Source organism: Pteropus alecto, unplaced genomic scaffold (assembly GCF_000325575.1).
Source record: "Pteropus alecto unplaced genomic scaffold, ASM32557v1 scaffold223, whole genome shotgun sequence".
NCBI classification, from domain to species: domain Eukaryota; kingdom Metazoa; phylum Chordata; class Mammalia; order Chiroptera; family Pteropodidae; genus Pteropus; species Pteropus alecto.
This window is the reverse complement of record NW_006434441.1, coordinates 1,352,100-1,376,072: the sequence shown is the minus strand read 5'-3', so window position 1 is coordinate 1,376,072 and position 23,973 is coordinate 1,352,100. Positions and strand designations below refer to the sequence as shown.

The window sequence follows — 23,973 nt, the reverse complement described above, 5'->3', positions numbered from 1 at the left end:
TTAGTATATTTTTGTCAGTTTCTCCCTTTAGTTATAGTTGCTTTACGTATTTTGGTGTTCCCAGGGTGGGTGTGTATATGTTGATAAGCATTATGTCCTCTTTATCATTATAAAATGCCCATCTTTGTCTCTCATCTTTTTTTTTTTAATCTTGAAATCTATTTTGTCTGATATAAGTATGGCTATACCCACTTTTCTCTGAATGCTATTTACTTGGAGTGTCATTTTCCTCCCCTTCACTCTGAGCCTGTGTCTTTGTAGCCGAGTTGGATCTCCTGAAGCAGCATCTAGTTGGGTCTTGTTTTTTAATCCATCCTGCTCCTCTGTGCCTTTTGATTAGTGAGTTCATTCCATTTACATTCAGGGCGACATTGATAGAAGAGGGCTTACTTACTGTTGTCTTTTTATCTTGTTTTCTGGTTGCTCTGTGTCTCCATTGTTTCTTTTATCTTGTGTTTCTGTTTAGTGGTTTTTTATGTTTTTGTTTCCTTTTTTTTTTTTGGTTACAAGCCTCAGCTCTAGATTTTTATTTTTGCAGTTACCATTTTAGGTTTATGTAAAAGGTTTCATACTATAGTCCTTTTTCTTCTGACTGCATCTTCATTCACTTGTGCAAGTTCAGTCTTTTTACCCTCTCCTCAGTTTTTATTATTACAAGTTATCTTTTTTTATGCTGTGTTCATTTCCAAATTGCAGAAGTCATAGTCTTTTAAAAAAATGTTTTTTTCTCTTTAACCTTTGTGTTATAATATTCTATTCTGAGACAGAGTTGCTGTTTCCCGTTCCTTTCTGTCATCTTACAGTTGTGTGCACTTTTACCTTTTTGTCTCAGGTAGATGAGCTCCTTTCAACACTTTTGTGATGCAGGTCTTGTGGTGAATCCTCTCAGCTTCTGTATGTCTGGAAAAGCCCTTATTTCTCTTTCATACCTAAAGAACTTTGCTGGGTATATTCTTGGCTGGTGGTTTCTTTTTTTTTTTCAATATTTTAAATACTTCATTCCACTTTCCTGTCTTGTAAGGTTTCTGCTGAAAAATCTGATGATAATGGGGTTTCCTTTGTAGGTTACAGCCTTTTACCCCCTTGGCTGCCTTGAGAATTCCTTTGTCATTAATTTTTGACAGTTTAATATAACATGTCTCAGAGAAGGTCTTTTTGCACTGAGATAAGTACGTTTTCTGTTAGCTTCTTGAATTCAAGGACCCAGCTCTTTCTATAGGTTTGGTAAGTTCTTACTGGTTGTTTGCATATGCTGTTCGCTCCTCCCTCGCTTCTGTCTTCTGGTATACCTGTTATGCTTATGCTGCTCTTTATGATGGAGTCATGTAGTTCTTGTAGAGTTTTTTCATTTTTTTAAACTCTCAGTTCTCTCTCCCTAATTTTTAGATTTGTTTTTGAGCTTGCTACTTCTCTCTTCCATCTGGGATGAATGCTTTCTAATTCATTTTTCATGTCATTTATTGAGTTCTTCAGATCCAGAATTTGTTTGGTTCTTTTTTATAGTTTCAATCTCTTTGGTAAAGTACTTTTTGTTTGTTGTTTTTATTCCTGAGCTCACTGAACTGCCTTTGAGTTTTCTTGTATCTCGTGGAATTTTTTTGTGCAGTCTGAATTCTCTATCATTTAAATTGCAGCCTTCCATGCCTTCGAGTTCAGTTCTGGAGACTTTTCTTGCTGAGCTACTTTGTTACCATGGTTATTTGTGGTGCTTCGTGGGCTGTTTCTCTGCCTGAGCATGAGGCGCTGAGCTCTTTTTATGGCAGGTTGATGAGTAGGCGTCTGTCTTTTGCTTTCCAGTAGGTGGTGGTAGAGCACAAGGGTTTGTTTTCTCTACTGGCTGTACTGGCACCTGTGGGGCAGTGTTGCCTCAGTTATGGAAAATGCCCTGTAGTCCCCAAGGAGGCTGTCCTCCTGTGTCCAGGTCACCTTGGTTGCAGGGTACCATCCCATGGTAACACAGATGTGGCAGGCAATGGGACTTTGGACCTATGAGTTCCTGATGCTGCCTCCTTATAACCAGAAGGTGCCAGCCATATTGTACTAAGGTGTCTCCTGGGTAGGTGGGGGGTGGGGGGGTGGTCACAAGTCTGTGGCTTTACTTTGTTAGTAATGGTGGCTGCTAGGCTGTTGCTGCCAGACTGTCATATTGTGTCATAGCTTAGTTTGGTCCACTTGGAACCTGCTATTCAGGAATGTTGCTTCTGTCTCTCCAGGCTGTCATGGGAGGAGTGCAGCCTTACTTCCCAGCTGCTGTCAGCTGGGGCCACGGCGGGCACCATTCCACATCTGCGGCCCTGTCTGTCCTGTCATGCCTTCCTGCTTGCCGCCATACACTCACCTTCAGAAGTCTCACTGTGGGCTCTCAGACATTTGTGCGTTAAGCAGAGAATCTTTTGTTGAATTATAGCTATTTGACTTGTAACTTTAAAAGGAGAAACCAAGGGGCCTTCTCACTCCATGATGCTGACATCATTCTTTTTTTAGCCTATAGGTGTCTGGCTGCTCCAGACCCATTTTGTTCCTCCATTGACTTAACTTTTGCACCTTTGTCAAAAATCGGGTATATTTTCGTTTCTGGGTTGTGTGATCTGTTCCACTGATTCATGTCTATCCCTCTATCAGCACCACACTGTCACTACTTTAGCTGTACACGGGCAGACCTTGTTTTACTGCACTTCACAGGAGTTGTGTTGCTTTATTGCTGAGATGTGGAACTGAAACCAGTGTCACTAAGGTGTGCCTTTAGTAAATTTTTAAATTGGGTAGACTCTTTATTCTTTCAAAATTGTTTTAGCTGTAAATTTAAAAATAATCTTAACCTATGTTCTCAAAAAATCTGGGATTTTGGCATGAACTGCATTAAACCTGTTTATCATAGAACTCACATCTTTGCTATATTGCCTCTTCCAGCCCATAAATACGGTAAGTCTTGCTTGATTGCATTCTTGTTTGATCTAATTTCATTGATTTCACCCATCAGCACTTTGTAGTGGCTAGCATACATGCTTTGTTAGCTTTACACCTGAGTATTTCATTTCAAGAGCAGTTGTAAGTGGTGCTGTTTAAATTTGGTGTTCACACAGTCATTGCTAATATGTAGAGTTTGTGCGTCTGCTCTATATCCTGAGGTCCTGCTAAACTAAACTCCCTTACTCTTGGTGGTTTTTGTAGATTCCTTAGGCTTTTCTACATAGACAAGCCTGTGGTCTGGATGAAAATGTTGACACCTGGGTCCCACCCCAGGGATTCTGACTTGTCTGTATATCAGGACTTTTAAAACTTTCTCCCGTGTTTCTGGCTGAGAACCACTGCTCTTTGAACTTGCCCATCTCTGAGCAAATGCTTTGAGTGCAGGGCCCAAGTGCCTAGGCTGCCCACTGCACGCTGCCCACTTTGCTGTCAGGTGGCAGGGTAACAGGCTTGCGCTTGGCTGCTGAGGAAGACGAGGCCTTGGGCCCGGTGGCCTGGCCCCTCCCAGACGACTTGGCTGTGATGGATAACCAACCAATTTTAATTGACACAAAATTAAAATTGATGTGTATAAAAAGTATTTTTGTCACTTTGTGTCCCCACTTTCTAGATGGGGAGTCGTCTTCTCCATGGACTAGAGTACCCATTTCTCCAATGGCCCTATGGGTGAACGCTTGCTCTCCCCACAGGGCAGGGGCTGCCTGTGGGAAGGGAAGGTGTGGGGCTCTAGTTAGCTTTTTCACACAGTAAATTCCAGTCTTGTTCTTGGCCTGAAAAGGCTACCAATGTTAGACTAAAAGTAACTGCTACACATGGGCGTCAACAGGTGCCTTATGTATGTGAGAGGGGCTAATGCTTCATCTGTAGCCCATCTCTCAGCCTATGGCTCTGTTTAAGGCCAAATTCTTTAAGTTTCACTTTCTGGCATTTAAGGACCCAGCCCTGCCAGAAGCATGTCTACACCAGCACAACTTGTAGCATAAAGGACAGAAAGAAGGATCTGTTAGGAGAGCTTGTCTGAAGTTGGGTCCTAAACGCATCACTGTTCAGTGGCTGTGGGGCGGCTGTAGGTCCAGGTGGGGTCTCAAGCCCCAGGTCCAGGGCGGCGTTGGTGCCTGAGGCAACACAGGGTCATGGGCCACCACCCCAAAGCACTTCTCCCACAAGGAGAGCCACCAGCTGGCTGACAAGAACAGCTGTTCTCAGTGGGCACTGGGATCCCTAAAGGCAGTATTGGCTCCTGCTCCTCAGTCTCAGGGTTCCTGCAGCACCCAGGTGTATACTGGGCTTCTGTAGTGGGGGCTCAGGCCCGCTGAGCAGCCCCCTCCAGACCCACCACCAGAGTCCCTGAGACCAAGGTTGTCAAGAGCCACTCCAGATGCCACCAGGGTTGCTGCTGATAGGGAGTCCCTGAGAACCCGCCTGAAGGCGTCGGTCCCAGAAATGCCTGTGCCTGTGGCCTGGATGGCCGCTGTAAGCTGTCAACTGAGTCACTACCCGACAGGAAATGAATGCCTGTGAGGAGGCAGGGGCAGAAGCCAGTTCCTAGATGGGGGCTTATGACGGCTTCAGCTCCATTCCGGGCTCCCAGGCTACTCCACTGTCCCTCGTCTGGACCTTGTTTCCTGTCCTCCTAGGGTTCTGCATCAGCCTTTCCTAGCTTACGACTTGCAGGAAGTGGGTTTCCCTTGAAACGTGAAGCCAGATGGGGCTAGGGCTCTAAGCCACTCCCCGGAGGCTGAAGGTCAGAACCAGAGGGGTGTGAGGACACAGGGACGGAATGGTAGCTGTGAGTGGCCCTGCAGGCTGGCCGTCAGCACCAGGTGCGAGGGTGTTCCAGATGGGCCTGCAGAGCCTCCCGGATGCTCTGCTGCCAGTCTCGTGCCAGCTGCACTGGGGTCACAGAAGCCTGGGGACAAGATGCTGGGTTAGTCCTCCTCTCAGGCACCCCAGCCACTCCGGTGCAGAGCCCAGGGCCTTGGGGACTCACCTGGTTCTGCACGCCTAGCTGAGCCCCATAGAGCAGCAGCACCTTCATGGCTCTGTAGTGGCCATGCCGCACAGCCTTGTGGAGTGCTGTGTCTCCTTCCTTTCAAGAAGGGATGTTGGGCAGTGAACACAATGCAAATTAACTATATGTATACACACACACACATATATATATGTGTGTGTGTATATATATACACATACATGTATATAAATATACATATATATGCACCTTACTGTTAAATTGTATATCTGAAACTTACTGGATTTTGTTAACCAATGTCACCATAAAAATGTTTTAAAAGTACATCACCCTTCTAACCTCCCCAGCCCTGGAAAGAGTTGCGTCAGCAGGTGCTGTCACTGAGCTCAGGCTCCCTCATAGTCACTGTGCCATGCTGGAACTGCCAGAGCAAGCTCCTACCTTGTCCTGTGCATCAATGCGGGCTCCACATGCGATGAGGTGTTCCAGGCACTCACAGTGTCCCATGCGCACGGCCATATGCAGCGGCGTGCTCCAGATCTGAGGGGCGAGTGAGAGCTGCCGTGGCTCCTGAGTGGAGAGGCCCAAGCCCAGCCTCAAAGTGCTGTGCTTCCTTTGGGAGCAGTGTCAGCCCCGAGTGATGCCGCCTGCTCCTGACAGAGCCCCCATGGTGTATCCTCACCTTGTCCCTGGAGTTGATCTGTGCCCCCTGGTTAAGCAGCTGTTTGAGGATGTCCAGGTGCCCTCCACGGCAGGCCCAGAAACACAGGTGTTCTGTCCAGCTGCAAAGCAAAACCGCCAAAGCCCTGCGGCGCACGGCACACTGGGCAGGGCGCCTGGTAGGGGAACAGGCCTTCCCCAGTTCTTACCAAGTCACGGGCGTCCACAGCAGCCCCCATCTCCAACAGCTTATTCACAAGCTGGCCATGACCCTTCAGACAGGCCCAGTGCAAGGCTGAGCGGTGCAGCTTGTGGTGGAGATGGGAGGTTGGTTAGGCAGAGGGAACATGGCCACAGCTCAAGGTCTCACCCCCTGACCCCGGTCCCGGTGCTGCCGGCTCCCTCATCACACGAAGGGCCCCTCCCTCCAGGCTCAGGAGGCACCTGGGAACTCACGCCCCATAGAGTAGAAAAGCCCTGGGCCCGCAGGTTAGGGAGAGCATGCTGAGGACAGTGTCCTATTGCTGAGCTGCTGTCTGATCGGCCTGCCACCCTACCTTGTCATGGGCATTGGGGTCCCCTCCATCTGTCAGGTATTTGTCAATCAGAGCCTCTTGGTTCTCAGCAGCTGCCTTCAGGAATGTCTGCAGGTCCACGGGCTCTAGCTGGGCCTGGGGCTGTGGCTGGGTAAGTTAAGGGCAAGGTAAAATCACTCCCCAAGCTGCAGTCCTCCAGGCCGTCACTACTTCACCAGCCCAGCCATGGTGTCCCTACAGAGATGCTGTTAGCTTGTACAAATAGGTTTTTAAAAACCCACTCCCAAGAGATTCTGAGTCAACAGGCATTGGTGGGGGAGCAGGGGTTATTGGTTAGCTTGTGCTCCCCAAATTTACATGCTGAATCCTGACTCTAGACCTCAGAACATGAGCTTGTTTGGAAATAGTCACTGTAGCTGTAATTAGTTACGATGAGGTCATACTGGAATAGGCTGGGCCCTAACCTGACTGGTGTCCTTACTGGAAGGGGACATTTGGAGAGAGATATGCACAGGGAGGAAGCTGTGTGAACATGGAGGCAACGATTGGGGTGACGTGTCCACAAGCCAAGAAACACTGAACTTTGCTGCCAACCCCCAGGACCCAGGACAGACCCTCCCTCATGGCCTCAGAAGGGGCACCCCCAACCTGATGTCAGACTCCAGCCTCAGAACTATTTGAGCCGAGCCTGGTACCACCCCAGTGACCACATATGGGCGGGTGGGAGGTCTCTGGGGTGGACATCAGGTGCTGCTGTGTGGGTGTGGCCATCAGTCTCTACTCTGGCCTCCCACCAGGACAGGACCTCCAGTCCTGGGCAAATGCCCCCATCGCCCAGCTCCACACCCACCTTGACCAAGGGCTCGGGTGCCCTGGGGGGGACTCTGCGCTTCAGTCGTTTTTCCCTTTGTCTTTGAATCAAGTTTTCCAAGTACGCCAGGTTCTCCAGATTAAATCTGGAACTATTAAATTTCTCAAGCTGGACAGGAGGTAGAAAAGACCATACCAGCCATTAGCTGTGGTCACGGGGCCTGGGGGAAGGCTCGTTCCAGTCCCGTCTCTCTCGCCTGCCCGGCCCCTCACTCACCCTCCGCCTCTTCTCCTCCTCTGCTTTCTGCCTCTCCCGGGCCTCGGCCTCCTGGGGCCCCTGCCTGCAGCCGCTGGGCCAGCCTCCGGGTCCAGGGACTCCATGGCCACATCCCAACTCCTTCCTTTTTTTTCTTACTCCACTTACCTGGAGGGACAGGGCAAGGATCAAGAAGAAACCAGGAGGAACATTAGAGAATGCAGCTGTGCAGTGGGTGTCCTGACAAAAGCTGACCGACACAGGTTGGTGGTTTGAAAGCCACCTGACCCTTCTCAAAGCTTCTGGGCCAGTGGTGTTGGCATGCTTCCTGATGCTCAAGGTTGCTGCTGGCTCTCAGCAGCTGCCACTTCCCTTTCCTGACAGTAAGGACACAGGGTCGGGGACATGACCCCATATCTATTTATATCACTGGGCCCATGTCCAGGGGAGTTCAGGACATATGACACCTCAACTTCTCTCAGGGGTTGCTGACCTTGCATTCCTACCAGATCATGCCACAACTGCCACCTGACCCCAAGCTCAAGGGACAGAAGAGATGCCTCCTGGGTAAAATTCAGAACCCCTTGGTTCAAATCTTGGCTCTTCAGGAGGCTGTTCTTTTGGAACTAGCACTGCCCTCACAGAGCCAGGCTTGGGTAGAACCCGCCGCACAACACTCCATTCTGCTCTCCCTCCCTGGCCCAACCCAAGGATGCCAGGGGCTGGAAACACTGAGGAATGAGCGTGCTGTGGGGCAGAGAAGCTGAAATGCCAGAGTGGTAGAGCCTGGGGCCTCTGGCCATGGAACCGTGTTCCCTTTCAAATGCTGGTGACCTAACACTTGTGCCCTATAGCCCATCCTGCTGAGGCTCTACCTGCTGGGACCAGCCAGGCATTGTGACATCCTGGGCCTCCCACGCCCCACCTCACCAAAAACATTTCCCAAGGTGTCACTGATGTCACACCGTTCCTTTCAATGCCCAGGGAACTCAAAGGCGCCCTTCCTCTCCCTCCCCAACAAAGGCAGCCAGACCCCCTGGCCCATTACCAGAGCAATAGCTTTCCCAGGTGTTGAGCTAAACCTAGACCCAGCCACGCGTGTGCCTTCCAAGGTAACTTGCCACTTCCTGTTCTTCTTGTGCCATCACAGTCCAGGACAAAAATCCCTAAATTCCAAGATTTTCATGTCACCACTACCCACCATCTTTCCCACCTAGTTTCCCTCTTGTGCCCTCATGTCACCCCCTTTTCCACCACTGCATTAAGAACCTGGTAGACCGACAAGAACCGTGCATTTCTGCTCCAAAAAACTGGATCCCAGACCACAGGACCTGCCTGCCCAACTTGTTCAGCCCAGATGACTGCCCAGCCTCCCGCCCATCTGCCCACATCCTTACCAACTGCTGGACACTAACAACATCCATGGTACCCCCTGCTCTCAATTCCCCCAGTGAGGGGAGCTGAACTGTGAGCCCTTTTATGGGAGAGCTGTCTCCTGGAGACAGGCAGGGCAGGACAGAGGCTTATGCCTGCTTGGGTCAGATGACTCTGTGGCTCTGTCACACCCACCAAAATACCAGCATGGGCCTGCAGCCCACAGGGGCAGGAGGGGCTGTCCTGAGCAGTGTCAGGTGCATCTTCAGACATGCATATCCTGCACGTGTGCCACCCGCCACCTGCCCAGCGCTGCCTGGGTACTGGCCTGCATTCAGGGGGGAACAGTTCCCACCCTCCTAAGTCTAGACACCATTTGTGAAAGAGTCAAGTGTGAGCCTCTACGTCGCTTAGGTCAGGCCACCTGAGACCCCGAGAGGCCCAGCCTAATCCCTAGAGGACTGGGAGGATAGGGCCAGGAGGCTAACCTCCGCCCCAGGAACCCTCACAGCTCCCACAGGAGGAACTGCGTTTCAATGGACTCCCCAGCTACCAGCCACTTTCAAGGCTGCCCCCTATGCTTGGTGGCTTCCTTCCCAGGTGCCCCTATTTCTCCCTCACCACTCTGAGGGCCAGCGTATTAAACTCCTACATCAGGGGCCAAGTCCAGCCTGTAGAGAGCACCTCAGGCCTTGAAGACCCCTCCATGACCCATGTGCGGGTCTCTGCCAGGTGCTCTCCTGGGCGTGAGGTGTGCCCTTCCATGAGGAAAGTCAGGCTGACATCTGCTCCAAGGCCAAGCACACAATATTAACCGTTAATTCCATCACAAAGCAACCTGCCACAAGCTACAGTCAATCTTCCTAATTCTTCCTAAGATGCCAACATGCCCTTCAGAAAGCTGTGCCTTGAACTTTACCTTGACCTTTGAAAAGAAATCTGATAGCCAGTAAATAAGACTCCAGAATCGGAGCAATATGAGCAGAGATGACCAAAATGAGAGGGGACTGCGGGTCAAGGACAGCCCCGGGCCCTAAGGGCTGCCAACAGTCTTCCCCCACAGTTGGCTGGCTGGTGTGGTAAGCACTTGCCAATTCTGAGACAGAGCTTTTTAAACAAACTCAGTCCTCACGCCTCGGGGTGTCTTGTTAAAGGGCTTCTCGCCTTTGGTTAAAGGAAGGGAAGGGCAGCCTAGACTCCAGTGAGGTGAGCAGACAGGAGAAGTCTGACGTGAGCTCTGGCCACTGTCCACCACTGCCTCCAACTCTACGCTCCCGGACAGGTTTCATCTGAAATTCTCAGCAAAAAAAAGTTTCTTCCACATGAAACTCACTAGTATTAACTGACTTACAAAAAAATTACTCCTTGTAAAAAAATCCAAACATAGCAAATAAAGCTCAAGACGATCCCCTAAACACTTCCACCACAGTGGCCAGGGAACCACGGGCACAGTTTGCTACATCTCTGCCCTTATCTATAATTCTGTGCAGACATGTCTACAGACATGCTTTACGAGGCATCACACTACCCACTACCCAGAAGGCTCCCCCATCAGCAGACCATTCCATCACAGCACACTCACATGACATGGGCTATCGGGGGGGCCCTGGTCAGCTCCCCCGCTTTTTTTTACATTACATCCCATGCACATCTTTGTAAACGCCTCTGTGAAAAGCCATCTTTGTTGACATGGATGAATATTTCTCTAGGTAGCTACAGAAAAATCAAATTATTGGCCATGTTCACTTAAATTTTAATAGATACTGCCATCTACAAGTGGCTATACCAATTTCCACAGATACCAACGAAGACAAGTGACAAAATGAAAGAGTGGAGTGGGGGGAGAAATATATGTACATATATAAAACATAGGATCACTGTCCAGGATAAACTATAAATCAATAAAAAGAAAAAAAATTTAATAGGAAAAAGGGGATAAACAGGAAGTTCACAGAAGACAGGTGTTCAGCCTCACTAATAATCAGTAATGCAAAATAAAGCAACAGCATTTTCAAATCTATCAAATTGATAAAAAAGATTATGGTTTAAAAAACAAGTGCTGATCAGGTTTTGAGGATATGAACGCTCTGACACATTGCTCATAACGTGCTAGGTACCCTCTGTGGTGCTTGCCATCTACCCACCCATTTAATCCCCACGATGCCTTGGAGGGGCCTAGTATATAATCTTTCTCATTTTACAGATGAGGAAACGGGGACAGATGGGTAAAGTGACTTTCGCCAGGGTCACTCGGCTAGAAAGCAGCTTTTGTTTCATATATTCCATAGCTTCTTCTAATACTCACATCATTTTGTGTTTTTTAATTTAGGTCTTTAAATCTACTCGAAATTTAATTTTGTACGTGAGATGAGGTAAGGATAGAACTTTATTTTTTCCAAACAGATAGATGGTTCCACCTGAACTCATTTAGAGCAGCAGCAGCATCTGTCCAGGCTTCAGCACTTGCAGCCCCATCAAATATACTCCCTTACTTCCAGTGGCCAAAATGGGTGTGTGGGCCTCAGTTTCCCACCCTGCACCATAAATGCTGACCAAGCCAGGGGTGTGAAGACCTCGTCTGTGTACCCTTGCATGGCAGCCTGAAGCAGAAGGGTGGTGATTCAGCTGGCTAGCAGGTCCTGCAGGTCACTGTTGCAGGGTAGCAGGTCACATGCTAGTCGTGCCTTCCGATCTCGGACGGCCTTCAGGGCTGGGCTGTGTTGTAATAGGAGGGAGCAGATGTCCATGTGACCCTTCTCAGCAGCCTGTGGAGAGAGAGGCTTGAATCAAAAGCCACACCTGATTGGACCCTGCTTTCTTGCTCCACTTCTGCAGATCTCTTGGTCCTAACAAAGGTCTCGTGGAAACGGAAATGCTGGCTGCTGGAGCGGATTCCCCTACTTGCTACCCAACCTCACTGGCTCACACATGGAAGGGTGGAGTACTCTAGTGCCACTGTGGTGGCTAGCTTGTGTTCTTTGCTCAGTGACCTTCTTCTTTGTCAAGGCTGTACACTGAAGACAAGTACAGAACCCTGGGTCTCTAAGTATCTTTTACAAACATCCAGATCACCTACAGGGTGCTAAGCACCATGGGCACAAGAGACATCAGACACAGTCCCTGCCCTGTGGGAACTTCCAGAGGAGCAGAGAAAAATGGACCCAGGATCCCAGCTTTCTCATCTTTTTTGAGATAGATGATCCTCAAAAAATAACAGAGTTAAGTGATTTACATCAGGGGTCCCCAAACCCCGGGCCATGGACCATACTGATAGTGCTGCACAGCAGGAGAGATGAGTGGCGGGTGAGGAAGTGGAGCTTCATCTGTATTTGCAGCCACTCCCCAGTGCTAGCATCACCGCCTCAGCTCCACCTCAGTTCATCAGGTGTTAGATTCTTATAGGAGCATTGGTCCCTGGTGCCAAAAGGTTGGGGATCAACGGACACACTGGCGGATGATGGGGGCCTTTGAGAGGTATCAAAATTAATAGTAGCGACCACCATTTCAAAGTTGAATCTGAATCTTTTCTAGCAGGTCCTCTTGAGTGCGGACTCAGGCTCTCAGTCCTGTTGCCTCAATCCAGACAGTAGTTTGTTATAAGCAGTTGCGAGATACACTCCAAGTAATTTTTGCAAATGAAAGTACCAATGATTGAAAGTAGTTCCTTTTTTAAAAAAGAAAGAAAGGTCCAAGATGGCAGCAGCAGGGATGCTGGGCTTCCCTCTATGGAGCACACTGAGACACATGCCCACATACAGAGAGCAGCTCCTCATGAGACAACAGAGGGCAGTCATGGAGAAACTGTGAGAGAAGTTGGGGACCTGCAAGAGCCATCCATCATCTACAGGAGTTCTCCAGGTTTGGAGAGGCCAGTGAGCTCCATCGTTTGTGTCCTCCTCCACCTCCATCACCTCCATAGGACAAGTGGGACTCTATCCAGGCGCTCTGGACTACCTGCAAGGTTGCCATAGCGTGTCCCCAGCCACACCATTCGGGGCCCATTTTGGCTCTGAACAAAAGGAACAAGCAAGAGGTGTCACCACACACACCTGGCCTCCCCACCCGGAGCCACATCAGCCTGGCAGGTCAGCACCCGAATGACTCCCACTGGCCTGCCAAACCCACCTGGTGCGCACAGCCTGCACAGAGGTTGCTTCTACACAAGGCCACATTTTCAGGACTACAAGAGATAGCTATTTTGTCTAATTCATATTAACAAACATAGAAAATCAAACAAAATGAGAAAATGAACAAGAAAAATCCCCAGAAAAAAACACTAATGAAATGGAGATAAGGAATTTACCTGATAAAGAATTCAAAGAAATGGTCATAAGGATGCTCACTGAACTTCAGAGCAGAATAAAAGAACTTGGGGTGAACTTTGACAGAGTTAGAAAGTGTAACAAAGAACCAGGCAGGGCTGAAGAATACAATAACTGAAATGAAAAATACAATAGAAGGAATTGACAACAGGTTAACACAAAAGAATGGATCAGCCACCTGGAAGACAGACTAGTGGAAATCAAACAATCAAAACAGAAAAAAGAACTTAAAAATTGAATACAGTTTAAGGGACCTCTGAGACAACATCAAGCGCACAAATATTTACATTACAGGAACCCCAGAAGGAGGAAAAAAAGGAGCAGAAAGTTTATTTGAAGAAGTAATGGCTGAAAACTTCCCTAACCTGGGGAAGGAAGCAGACACCCAGATCCAGGAAGCACGAGAGTCCTAAACAAGGTGAGCCTAAAGAGGCCCACATCAAGACACAGCAAAAGTTAAAGAGACAATCTTAAAGGCAGCAAGAAGAAAACAAGTCACATACAAGGGAAACCCCATAAGGCTGACTGCTTGGCAGAAGAGAGTGGCAGGACATATTTAAAGTATTGAAAGAAAGGAACCCACGACCTAGAATACTTCACCGGCAAAGTTATCATTCATAATTGAAGTGAGAGATGAAGAGTTTCCCAGACAAGCAAAAACTTAAGGAGCTCATCAACATTAAACCAGCTTTACAAGAAATATTAAAGGGTCTGCTTTAAACAGAAAAGGAAGGCCATAACCAGAAATAAAACAATATGAAAGGAAAAAAAAATCTACAAGTAAAGGCAAATACTTAATAAACACAGACATTTAAAAGCTACAATAAAAGTAAAAAGGCAAAAGTACCAACTCTATGAAAACCATGAGTAGTTAGGAAATACACAAAATGAAAAGACCTAAAATATGACATTAAAACATAAAGCTTGGAGGCGTTAAAAATGTTATCCTTTTAGAATATATGAGACTATAAATGCCTATCAGCTTAAAATGAATGGCTATAAATATAGAATGAAATGCATAAACCTCATGGTAACCAGAAATCAAAAACCTATAAAAGATACACGAAATATAGAGAAAGGAACCCAAACAAAAGAACAAAGGAAATCAGCAAACCACAAGGGAAGAGATCAAGAGAGGAACGAAATAGGAGACTACAAAACCAACCAAAAAACAATTAATAAAATGTAAACGTACATACTTATCAATCATGATTTACATGTAAATGGATTAAATGTTCTAATAAAAAGACATAGGGTGGCTGAATGGATTAAAAGCCATGACCCATTTCACATCAAATTGACATACAGAGTGAAAGTGAAGGTATGGGAAAAGACATTTCATGCGAATAAAAAATGAAAATAAAGCTGGAGTAGCAATACTCAGACAAAATAGATTTCAAAACAAAAAATGTAAAAAACAACAAAAAAGAAGATTACATAATGAAAAAGGGGCCAATCCAAGAAAAGGGTATAACAATTGTAAATATCTATCTACATATGTAACACAGGTGCACACATATATATATATATATATATATAAAGCAATTATTAATGGACATAAAGGGAGAAATCTACAGCAATACAATATTAGTAGGGGATTTTAATACTCCACTTACATCAATGGATAGTTCATCCTCACAGAAAATTAATATGGAAATAATGTCACATTAATATGAAAATAATGTACCTTAAATGTCACATTATATCAGATCAACTTGAGACATTTATAGAACATTTCATCCAAAAACCACAGAATACACATTCTTTTCAAGTGCACAAACCACAAAACAATCCATTGGGACAACATTGTGAATAAATTCAAGAAAATTAAAATCATATCAAGAGTCTTAACCAATCACGATGGCATGAAACTAGATATTAACTACAAGAAAACTGGAAAACAAAAAATACACGGCGACTAAACAACATATTACTAAACAACCAGTGGATCAAAGAGGATGTCAAACAGGAAATCAAAAACTACCTTGAGACAAATAAAAAATACAACTTTCCAAAGTTTACAGGATGCAGCAAAAGCAGTTCTAAGAGAGAAGTTCAGAGCTATATAGGCCTACCTCAAGAAACAAGAAAAATCCCAAATAAACAATCTAACTTTATACCTAAAGAAACTAAATAAAGAACAAACAAAACTGAGTAAGTAGAAAGAAGGAAATAATAAAGATCACAGTTGAAAATACACAAAATAAAGATTTAAAAATGATAGAAAACATCAATGAAACTAAGAGCTAGTTCTTTGAAAAGATAAAACAAAACTGACAGACCTTTTAGCTAAACTCACAAAGAGAGAAGCCTAAATAAACATTATAAGTGAAAGAAGTTACAACTGACAACACAGAAATACAAAGGATCACTAAAGAATACTATGAACAATTATGTGCCTATGAACTAGACAATCTAGAAGAAATGGATACATTGCTAGATGCATACAACTTTCTAAGACTGAACCAGAAAAAAAATAGAAAATCTAAACAAACTGACTACTAGCAATAAAATTGAAGCAGCCATCAAAAAACTTCCCAGAAGTCTAGAACCAGACGGCTTCATAGGTGATTCTACCAAACATTTAAAGAAGAAACGATACCTATTCTTCTTAAACTATTTCAAAAAATTGAAGAGGATGGAATGTTTCCAAGCTTATTCTACAAACCCAGCATTACCTGATACCAAAACCAGACAAATACATTATAAAAAAAGAAAATTACAGGCCAATATTGATGAACATAAGATGTAAAAATTCTCAACGAAATATTAGCAAACCAGATTCAACAATATATTAAAAGGATGATACACCGTGATCAAGTGGGATTTATCCCAGAGATGCAAGGATGGTTCAACATCCCAATCAACATGATACATTATATCAACAAAATGAAGGGAAAAAAACATATGATCATCTCAACAGATGCAGAAAAAGCATTTGACAAAATTTGACATCCCTTTATGATTAAAAACCCTCAATAAAGTGAGTATAGAGGGAACATACCTTAATATAATAAAGGCCACATATGACAAACCCACAGCTAACATCATATTCAGTGGTGAAAAGTTGAAAGATTCTTCTCTAAGATCAGAAATAGAATAAGGATGCCCACTATCACTTCTATTCAACACAGTATTAAAGTCCTAGTCGTAGCAATCAGACAAGAAAAAGAAATAAAAGGCATTCAAATTGGAAAGGAAGTAAAACTGTCATTATTTGAGGATGAAATAATACTATATAGAGAGAGAACCCTAAATACTCCACCAAAAAACTATTAGAACAGATAAATGAATTCAGCAAAGTTTCAGGATACAAAAATCCATATACGGAAATCTGTTGTGTTCCTATAGAATAACAAATGATCAAAGGAGAAACTGAGAAAACAATCCCGTTTACAATTGCATCAAAAAGCATAAAATACCTAGAAATAACTTTAACGAAAGAGGTGAAAGACCTGTACTATGAAAACTATAAGACACTGAATAAAAAAAGCTGAAGAAGATACAAATAAATGAAAAGATATAGCTTGCTCATGGATTAGAAGAATTAATATTGTTAAAATGTCCTTACTACCTAAAGCAATATACAGATTCAATGCAATTCCTATTAAAATACCAATGGCATGTGTATAGCCACAGAAATCTTGAGAAAGATAAAGCAAGAAGTATCACACCACCTGATATCAAACTATACACAAAGCTATAGTAATCAAACAAGCACGGTATTGGCACAAAAAGAGACACATAGCTCAATGGAACAGAATAAAGAGCCCAGAAAGAAACACACACACACGGTCAATTAATCTATCACAAAGGAGGCAAGAATATATACAATGGGGTCAAGACAGTCTTTCAACAAATGGTGCTGGGAAAACTGGCAAAAAAACAAAACAAAACAAAAAAAACTAGGCCACTTTCTTATACCATATACAAAAATAAACTCAGAATAGATTAAAGACTTATAAATATAAGACCTGAAACCATAAAAATTCTAGAAGCATATAGGCAGTAAATTCTCTGACATTGCTCTTAGTAATATTTTTTCTGATATGTCTCTTTGGGCAAGGGCAACAAAAGCAAAAATCAAATGAGACTACGTTGAACTAAAAAGTTTTTGCACAGCAAAGGAAACCATTGACAAAACAAAAAGGTAACCTATTAAATGGGAGAAGATATTCACAAATGATATATCCGATAACAGATTAGTATCCAAAATACATAAGGAACTCATACAACTTAACACCAATAAAACAAACAAATCTAAGCAAAAAACAGGCAGAAGATGTAAAAATACATTTCTCCAAAGAGGACAAACAGATGGCCAATAGATATATGAAAAGATGCTTAACATCATTAATCATCAGGGAAATGCAAATTAAAACCACATGATGAGATATTACCTCACACCTTCAAAAAAATCAACAAAAACAAATGTTGGTGAGGATGTAGAGAAAAGAGAACCCTTGTGCACTGCTGGTGGGAATGTAAATTGGTGCAGCCACAATGGAAAACAGAATGGAGAGTCCTCAAAAAATTAAAAATAGGACTACCATATGTCCCAGCAATACCACTTCTGGGTATTTATCTGAAGAAAAAACAGTAAGTTGAAAAGACATGTGCATCCCTGTGTTCATGGCAGCATTACTTACATTAGCCAAGACATGGAAGCAACCTAAGTGCCCATCCACAGATGAATGGATAAAGATGTGGTACATATAGATAATGAAATATTATTCAGCCATATAAAAGAATGAAACCTTCTCATGGTTTCATGGATGACCTAGAGGGTATTATGTTAAGTGAAATAAGTTGGAGAAAGACAAATACCATATGATCTCACTTATATGTAGAATTTAAAAAACAAAATGTATGAACAAACAGAACAGAAACTCATAGATACAGACAACAAACTGATGGTTGCCAGATGGGAGTGGGGCTGGGAAAGTGGGTGAAAAAGGTGAAGGGATTAAGAAGTACAAATTGGAAATTATAAAAATAGTCATGGGAATGTAAACTACAGCATAGGGAATATAATCAATATTGTAATAACTATGTATGGTGTCAGGTGGGTACTAGATTTATAGGGGTGATCACTTCGTAAATTATGTAAATGTCTAACTGCTATGTTGTACACATGAAACTAATATAATATTAAACACCTGAAACTAAAATAAAAATATAATTTTTATTCAAAAATTAAAAATAAAAGAATATGCTGCAAGCCATATGGATGCCAGGTATATCCACAGCAGTGTCCTACCTGTACACCCACCATGTGATTTGTGACAGTAAAACGCCTGAGCAATACCAGTTTAGACCATTAAGAAATAAGCAGTCTGCCTCTCCAACTGGCAAGGCTCCTTCAAACAAAACACCTAGTTGTTCACTCAGCACATGTTCATCAAGCACCTGGCTCAGTGCTGGGGATACAATGGTTAATAAGGTCAAGTCCCCACTGTTTCTTGTGAAAGATGCTCCAACAGGGAATTTCAAGGGGGAAAAGACTTAGGAAAAGTCAAGTGCAGGGTGCTTTGAGGCATACAGCTGGGTGAACTCATGTCTGAAGAACAGGAAGGCTCTCTGAGGGTGTGACGTAAAAGCTGAGGTCTAGAAGGAAGGACGGAAATAGCCAGATGAGAAACAGGAGAGGAGAGGCGTCTGGGGGATGAGCCTGATTTATATGGTCCTGGAGTGCCAGAGTAGTAGTGTCAGGAAACTGAAAAAGACTAGCACGGCCTGCATGGAAAGGACAAGGGAACGAGAGCTCTAGATAAACTGGAGGGAAACACTTATTACATCTTCCCTTGAACTGCACACGAATGTAATATATCACGAAATCCTTAGACGATGAAATATTTACATATCTGGCTTCCTAAAAATCAAGTTAGTTGTTGAAGTGGCCTTTTCCCCCATTCTCTTTACTGTGGTAAGAACACCTGCCAGAGACCCGCCTTCCTCACAAGTGTTCAGGCGTACAGCACAACATTGTGACTACATGCGGTGTGGGATAGCCGGACTCTCCAATGACCCATCTGCAACCAAGACTTACTCCCACTTGGCAGTAGCTGTCCATCTCCCCTCCCCACAGTCTCTGGCAACCACCGGCCACTCCATTCTCTGCCTCTATGCTGGCTATTTTATACACCTCCTCTAAGAGGTATCATGCATTATAAAATGTATCTACTAGTGTCTAAATACCAATACAAAGTGTTATCCCCACTCCCATTGCCCATTAAAAAAAAAGAATAACATGTATTATTTATCAGTGGGATGTAAAAATTATAATAATAATAATAAAACAAGAACTTTATCTCTGTTGCCACTAGGTGTCAAGAATGCTGCTCCCACCTAAGCACCTTTCTGTCAGGTCCTTCTGGAGTCCAGTGACTTGCTGTGCATCTGTCACCCAAGCTTTCTGTTACCAGCAGGGGCAATGGAGCAGAATGTGTGGAGTCGGAAGACTGCTATAAGCTATCTCTGGAAACAGAATTCACCAGTGTGTCTTGTCTTCCTTCTACAACTGAGAACTAGCTGCGTGGCCAGGCCACATGCTAGTGAGGTAGATTAGTCTGCGGCTGGAGAGCCCTTTTGAAAGGCACAGCTCTAACATGAAACAGCTCAACCACTATGCTGTACACTTGGAACTAACGTAATACTGTGTAGCAGCTATAAACAAAAATAACTTTTAAAAAAAGAGCAGATTTTCAGTGGATAGCAAAAAATATCAGCCACAGGTTCCGTTGCTAAATTATGCAGACAAATACTTAAATTTTTCTAATTTAATATTCACATCCAAAATTGTTTCAGAAGCTATGATTCAAGAATATTCTTTATCATGTTGCTGGTTGTTTAAATAAGTAAAAAAAGAAAAAAAAATAAACTGGAGAGGTAGGTAGGGGCTAATCCCAAGCCTAGTAAATGAGCGTAAGGACTTGGCGAGGCCTCTGGAAGAGGATCAGACTGCTTTTTAAAACCATCACTGTGAGAGAAAATCAAGTGCAGCAAGAGAGGAACAAATTTACACACATATGCCATAAATCTGCATAAGCCGCTTCTCAAAGATGCCTAAGATATGGGTAAAAATGGATGCCTTAAGGGAGGGACTTAGAAGATGGAAGGACTAGAGTCAGGGTGGAAGGGAAACTCATTTTTACGGTATGTCATCTTGTACTTTTCAAACTGTTTACCACGTGTAGGTGTTTCTAGTTGGAAAGCTTAATGAAATGATTGCTCTGGCTACAGTACAGAGAGTGAACCACAGGGACAGGTGAGAATAGGTGTAAGTTTCATAAACAATTACATGGAAAAACATTCACGACACATCGCTAAGGGAAAAAAATGACTATGCATTTCATTCCAATTTACATGCGCAGGAAAATCCCGGAAAAATTACACATTAATCACTAAAGTGATGAGAGGTGAGTACTGAGATTACAAATGGTTTTAATTTTCTACTTTATGCTTTTCTGTTTCCCCATATTTCCTATGGTGAACATGTTATAACTTTTATAATGACAAAAAACAAGTCTTTGAAGGGAGAGGGGACATACCTTATGTAAACTAGTCATGCCATCATCATCTACCAGCCTGGGGTTGGACCCATGTGACAGCAGAAGACGTGCGATGTCAGTATGCCCACAGTAGCTGGCCCGGTGCAGGGCAGTGGCACCCCCATGGGTCTGGGCATCACACTTGGCCCCATTTTCCAGCAGGAACTGGCACACAGCATAGTGCCCATTGCGGCTGGCGTAGTGCTGCAGGTGACAGAGACTGAAGTCAGACAGCAGAACCAGGCAGGAGACAAGGGTGGGGAGTGGAGAATAGGGCCCTAGAGTGAGAGGCCTGAACCCTCCAGGGGCCACCTCTATCAGCTTGGTGACGTGGGCAAGCATCTTCATTTCTAGCATTAGTTTCCTCAATCATTTCTACCTCACAGATTATGAAAATGAAATTAAATAATTGATGTAAAGCACTTATACTGATTAAAAAAACGAGGTTAAAATGACACTTAAAACAGAAATGCTGCAGAGAGAGAAAAAAAGGAGAGAGAAGGCAAAGGTAAACCCCAATCCCTCTTAGACCTGTGCCACTCCCAGCTCACCAGAGCGGTGTAGCCAGCCGAGTCAGGCTGGCTAGGGTCTGCCGCCTTCTGGATTAAATATCTCACGCGACCCAGGTCCCCGTTCAGGGCTGCCGACCAGATTCCTATGGAAAGACAGTCCAAGTACCCATGATGCTGACCAACTTGGAAATTTGACTTTCCTTTACTTCTTGACCTCCATTTTCTCATCCACAAAATGGGGAATTCCTTCGTTTAACAAATATTAACCGTGTACCTCCTCTATGCCAAGGATTGTCCTAGGCACTGGTGACACAGCTGTGAACCAGACAGACAAGGGGCTTGTCTGACCAAGGCAGGAGAATGGGGCAGACACAGAAATCTCTTCCCACTGCAAATACACAAATGTTGGGTAATGTTTAAAATGTTTGGATATACAGTCAAATTCAAAAGCAAGAAAAGGACACTGCCAGGTGACAGAACGAGGTAAAAACCACAGCTAAATGGTGAGCAGGCACTGACTGAGCCTACAGGATCCAAAGAGTCCTCGGAACTGGACACACACCCCAGGGGGGTTGACTCAAACGGCTGAGCAGGGTCTGAAGCAGAGGCTGCAGGCTCCATGCATGGGAGGGAACTACATAGAGCAAGGCCGTGTGCACAAAGCTGGGACGTGCAGTAGGAAGCAACCGCCATGCCCAAGCACTTCACTCACTCGGCAAATATTTACTGAATACTGTCTTTGCATCTGGCACTGTTGTGGGTACTAAGTGTCAGCAGAGAATAAAAGACACCCCCCCTTCAAATTTTTTTTTTTATTCTTTTGGAGCTTACATTCTAATTAAAGGACATAAACAAAGAAAAAAAATATATACATATATACAAAACAAGTCATGTGATGCCAAGTGCTATGAAGAAAAATAAAGTAGAGAAGGGGTATGGGCAGTGGTCAGTGATGGCATCTCTGCTAAGGTGACATCTGAACAGAAACCTAAAGGAAATGAGAAATGGCACCATTTGAATAGGTGTGAGAAGATGACAAAGACAGAAGAAACCTAAAGAATCAGATGCCCTGCACCTATGCAGCTTAAAGGTGTGGCACCTATATTCTATCTACATTACCCTCAGGGAGCCGACCTCAAGCGAAGAATCTATCATAAAAATTGATCCAGACAAATGAACCCTATAAGGGCCAGGCCTCAGAGACAACTTTTTAAAATGCCCTATAAGGCTGCCTCCAGGAGCCAGCAAAGGCATGTGCAGACTCTCTTACAAAAGACGACTCCTGGTGGAATTAAAGACTAGAAGTTGCAAATCCACTGCCTGCAGAATAAGTGGGGAATGCATGTTTCCAAAATTAGGCATAACTGTGCAATTTAAAAGATTTTAAAAGAACATTTAATGTGTTCACAGAGATGAAGGAATAGAATCCATAAATCAACAGAATGTTGGGGGGGGGGTGGATCTGTAACAAAAGCTAATAAATTAAAAAGTAGAATCACTGAAGTAAAATCGATGGTTCAACAGTACTGCAGACCCAGTTGAAAGAGAATTAGTGATTTGGAAATCACCTAGAATGCAGAATGGAAAGGAAAATATCAGAAGTGAAGAAACATGAATGACAGAATTACCAAAATACGTCTAACAGAGGTTTCAAAAACAAACCAACCAACCCAACACAACCCAGAAACTGGGTAAAATAGGAGAGAGGGGATGTTTAAAGAGAATACACTTGAGAATTATCCTGAAGTACAGACAACAGTAATTTATCAGATGAAAGTTGTATTAAATCCAGAAGAGGATTAACAGAAACAAGTCTAGCCTGGAGAAATGACTGAGCGTCAAGAAAAAAGAGAACATTTAAAAGTTACTGAAAAGAAAAAGGTCATCACCCACTAAAAAATTACAATCAGATTATTAGCAGAATCCTTAACAGCAGAAGCATGTACAAGAAGATAAAGGAATACTATTTCCAAAGAATTGAGGAGGTAAAATAACTATCAACCTAGAATTTTATATGGGCTAACCGACCACTCAAAGTGGGGTGGGATGGATGAGTGTGTGTGTGTGGTGAAGAAGTATGCTCACTGAAAAATCCCATTAAAGGATATACTTCAGGAAAAGAGAACCCAGAAAGAAGATATAAAGAAATAAAAGTCCACACAACAAAATAGTTAAGGATCTTTCCCACGTGTGCGAAACAGATAATAAATGAAGAAGCACACCAAACAAAAGCACACCTCATTTTATTTCACTTCCCTTGATTGTGCCTCACGGGTGTTGCCTATTTTACAAACTGAAGGCAAGACCCTCCACCAGCAAAAGGATTACCAGTTGCTTTATTGAGATACTTCCTTTTTATAGTGGTCTGGAACCAAACCGCAGTACCACCGAGGTGTGCCTGTGACATCATTGTAAAAACTGCTCTGATGAATGCAAGGTGTACCTGGAGGAGAAGGCATCCTACTTTGCATAGGACAAGGTTTCTGTGCCTGCAGCATCCCTGGTTTCTACCTCCTAGAGGCCTGTAGCGCCCTCCCAGTTGTACCAACCCCTAAATCTCTCTAGACGACAGAGCGACCCTTAAGGGGCAGTGGGAGAGGTGGAGAGAAGAAGGCAGGTGCGAAAAGTGTTACCTCTCCGGGAGACCATCGCCGGCCTAGAGGGTCACACTGACTCCATCTATATAGCACATGAGCCGACGCAGCGGCTCGGAAACGTTAGCTCCTCGCAGCTCCATCCCCCGTGGGCGCAGACCCCAGCTGCACCTCTCCGACACTCGAGCGGGCCGGAGTCCCCGCGTCACACCTGGGGAGCAGCGGGCTCCGCTTTCCTCCCTGCGCGTCAGTCGTCGTTTCCAGGGGCGGAGCTCGTGTTGGGCCCAGGCGGGCTCTCAGTGACCCGGGGCCAGATGCCCGTCGCCCCTCAGCCACCCCCAACTTACCCCTCTCGAAGTCCATCTCGTCCAGCGTCTGCCGCGCGCCGGGCGCCGCGCCTGAGTGGGCGCAGCAGGGGCC

General features: G+C 44.5%; 2 protein-coding genes across 2 annotated transcripts; both read right to left on the bottom strand.

Moving 5' to 3' along the window:
* Positions 1-436: 436 nt before the first annotated feature.
* ANKRD23 (ankyrin repeat domain 23) lies at positions 437-8,625 on the bottom strand. The gene is given in 11 exon segments (XM_015587406.2): positions 437-4,879; positions 4,961-5,059; positions 5,381-5,479; positions 5,622-5,702; positions 5,704-5,721; positions 5,809-5,907; positions 6,157-6,282; positions 6,986-7,114; positions 7,223-7,369; positions 8,250-8,345; positions 8,599-8,625. Coding segments are annotated over 11 exon segments (1,017 nt in total). The 3' UTR covers positions 437-4,783.
* Positions 8,626-10,307: 1,682 nt separating this feature from the next.
* Positions 10,308-23,967, bottom strand: ANKRD39 (ankyrin repeat domain 39; the record flags this gene model as incomplete). The annotated part of the gene is made up of 4 exons (XM_006909425.3): positions 10,308-11,340; positions 20,448-20,651; positions 20,999-21,102; positions 23,901-23,967. Coding segments are annotated over 4 exons (519 nt in total), but the record flags the coding sequence as incomplete, so codon positions are not given.
* Positions 23,968-23,973: the final 6 nt, after the last annotated feature.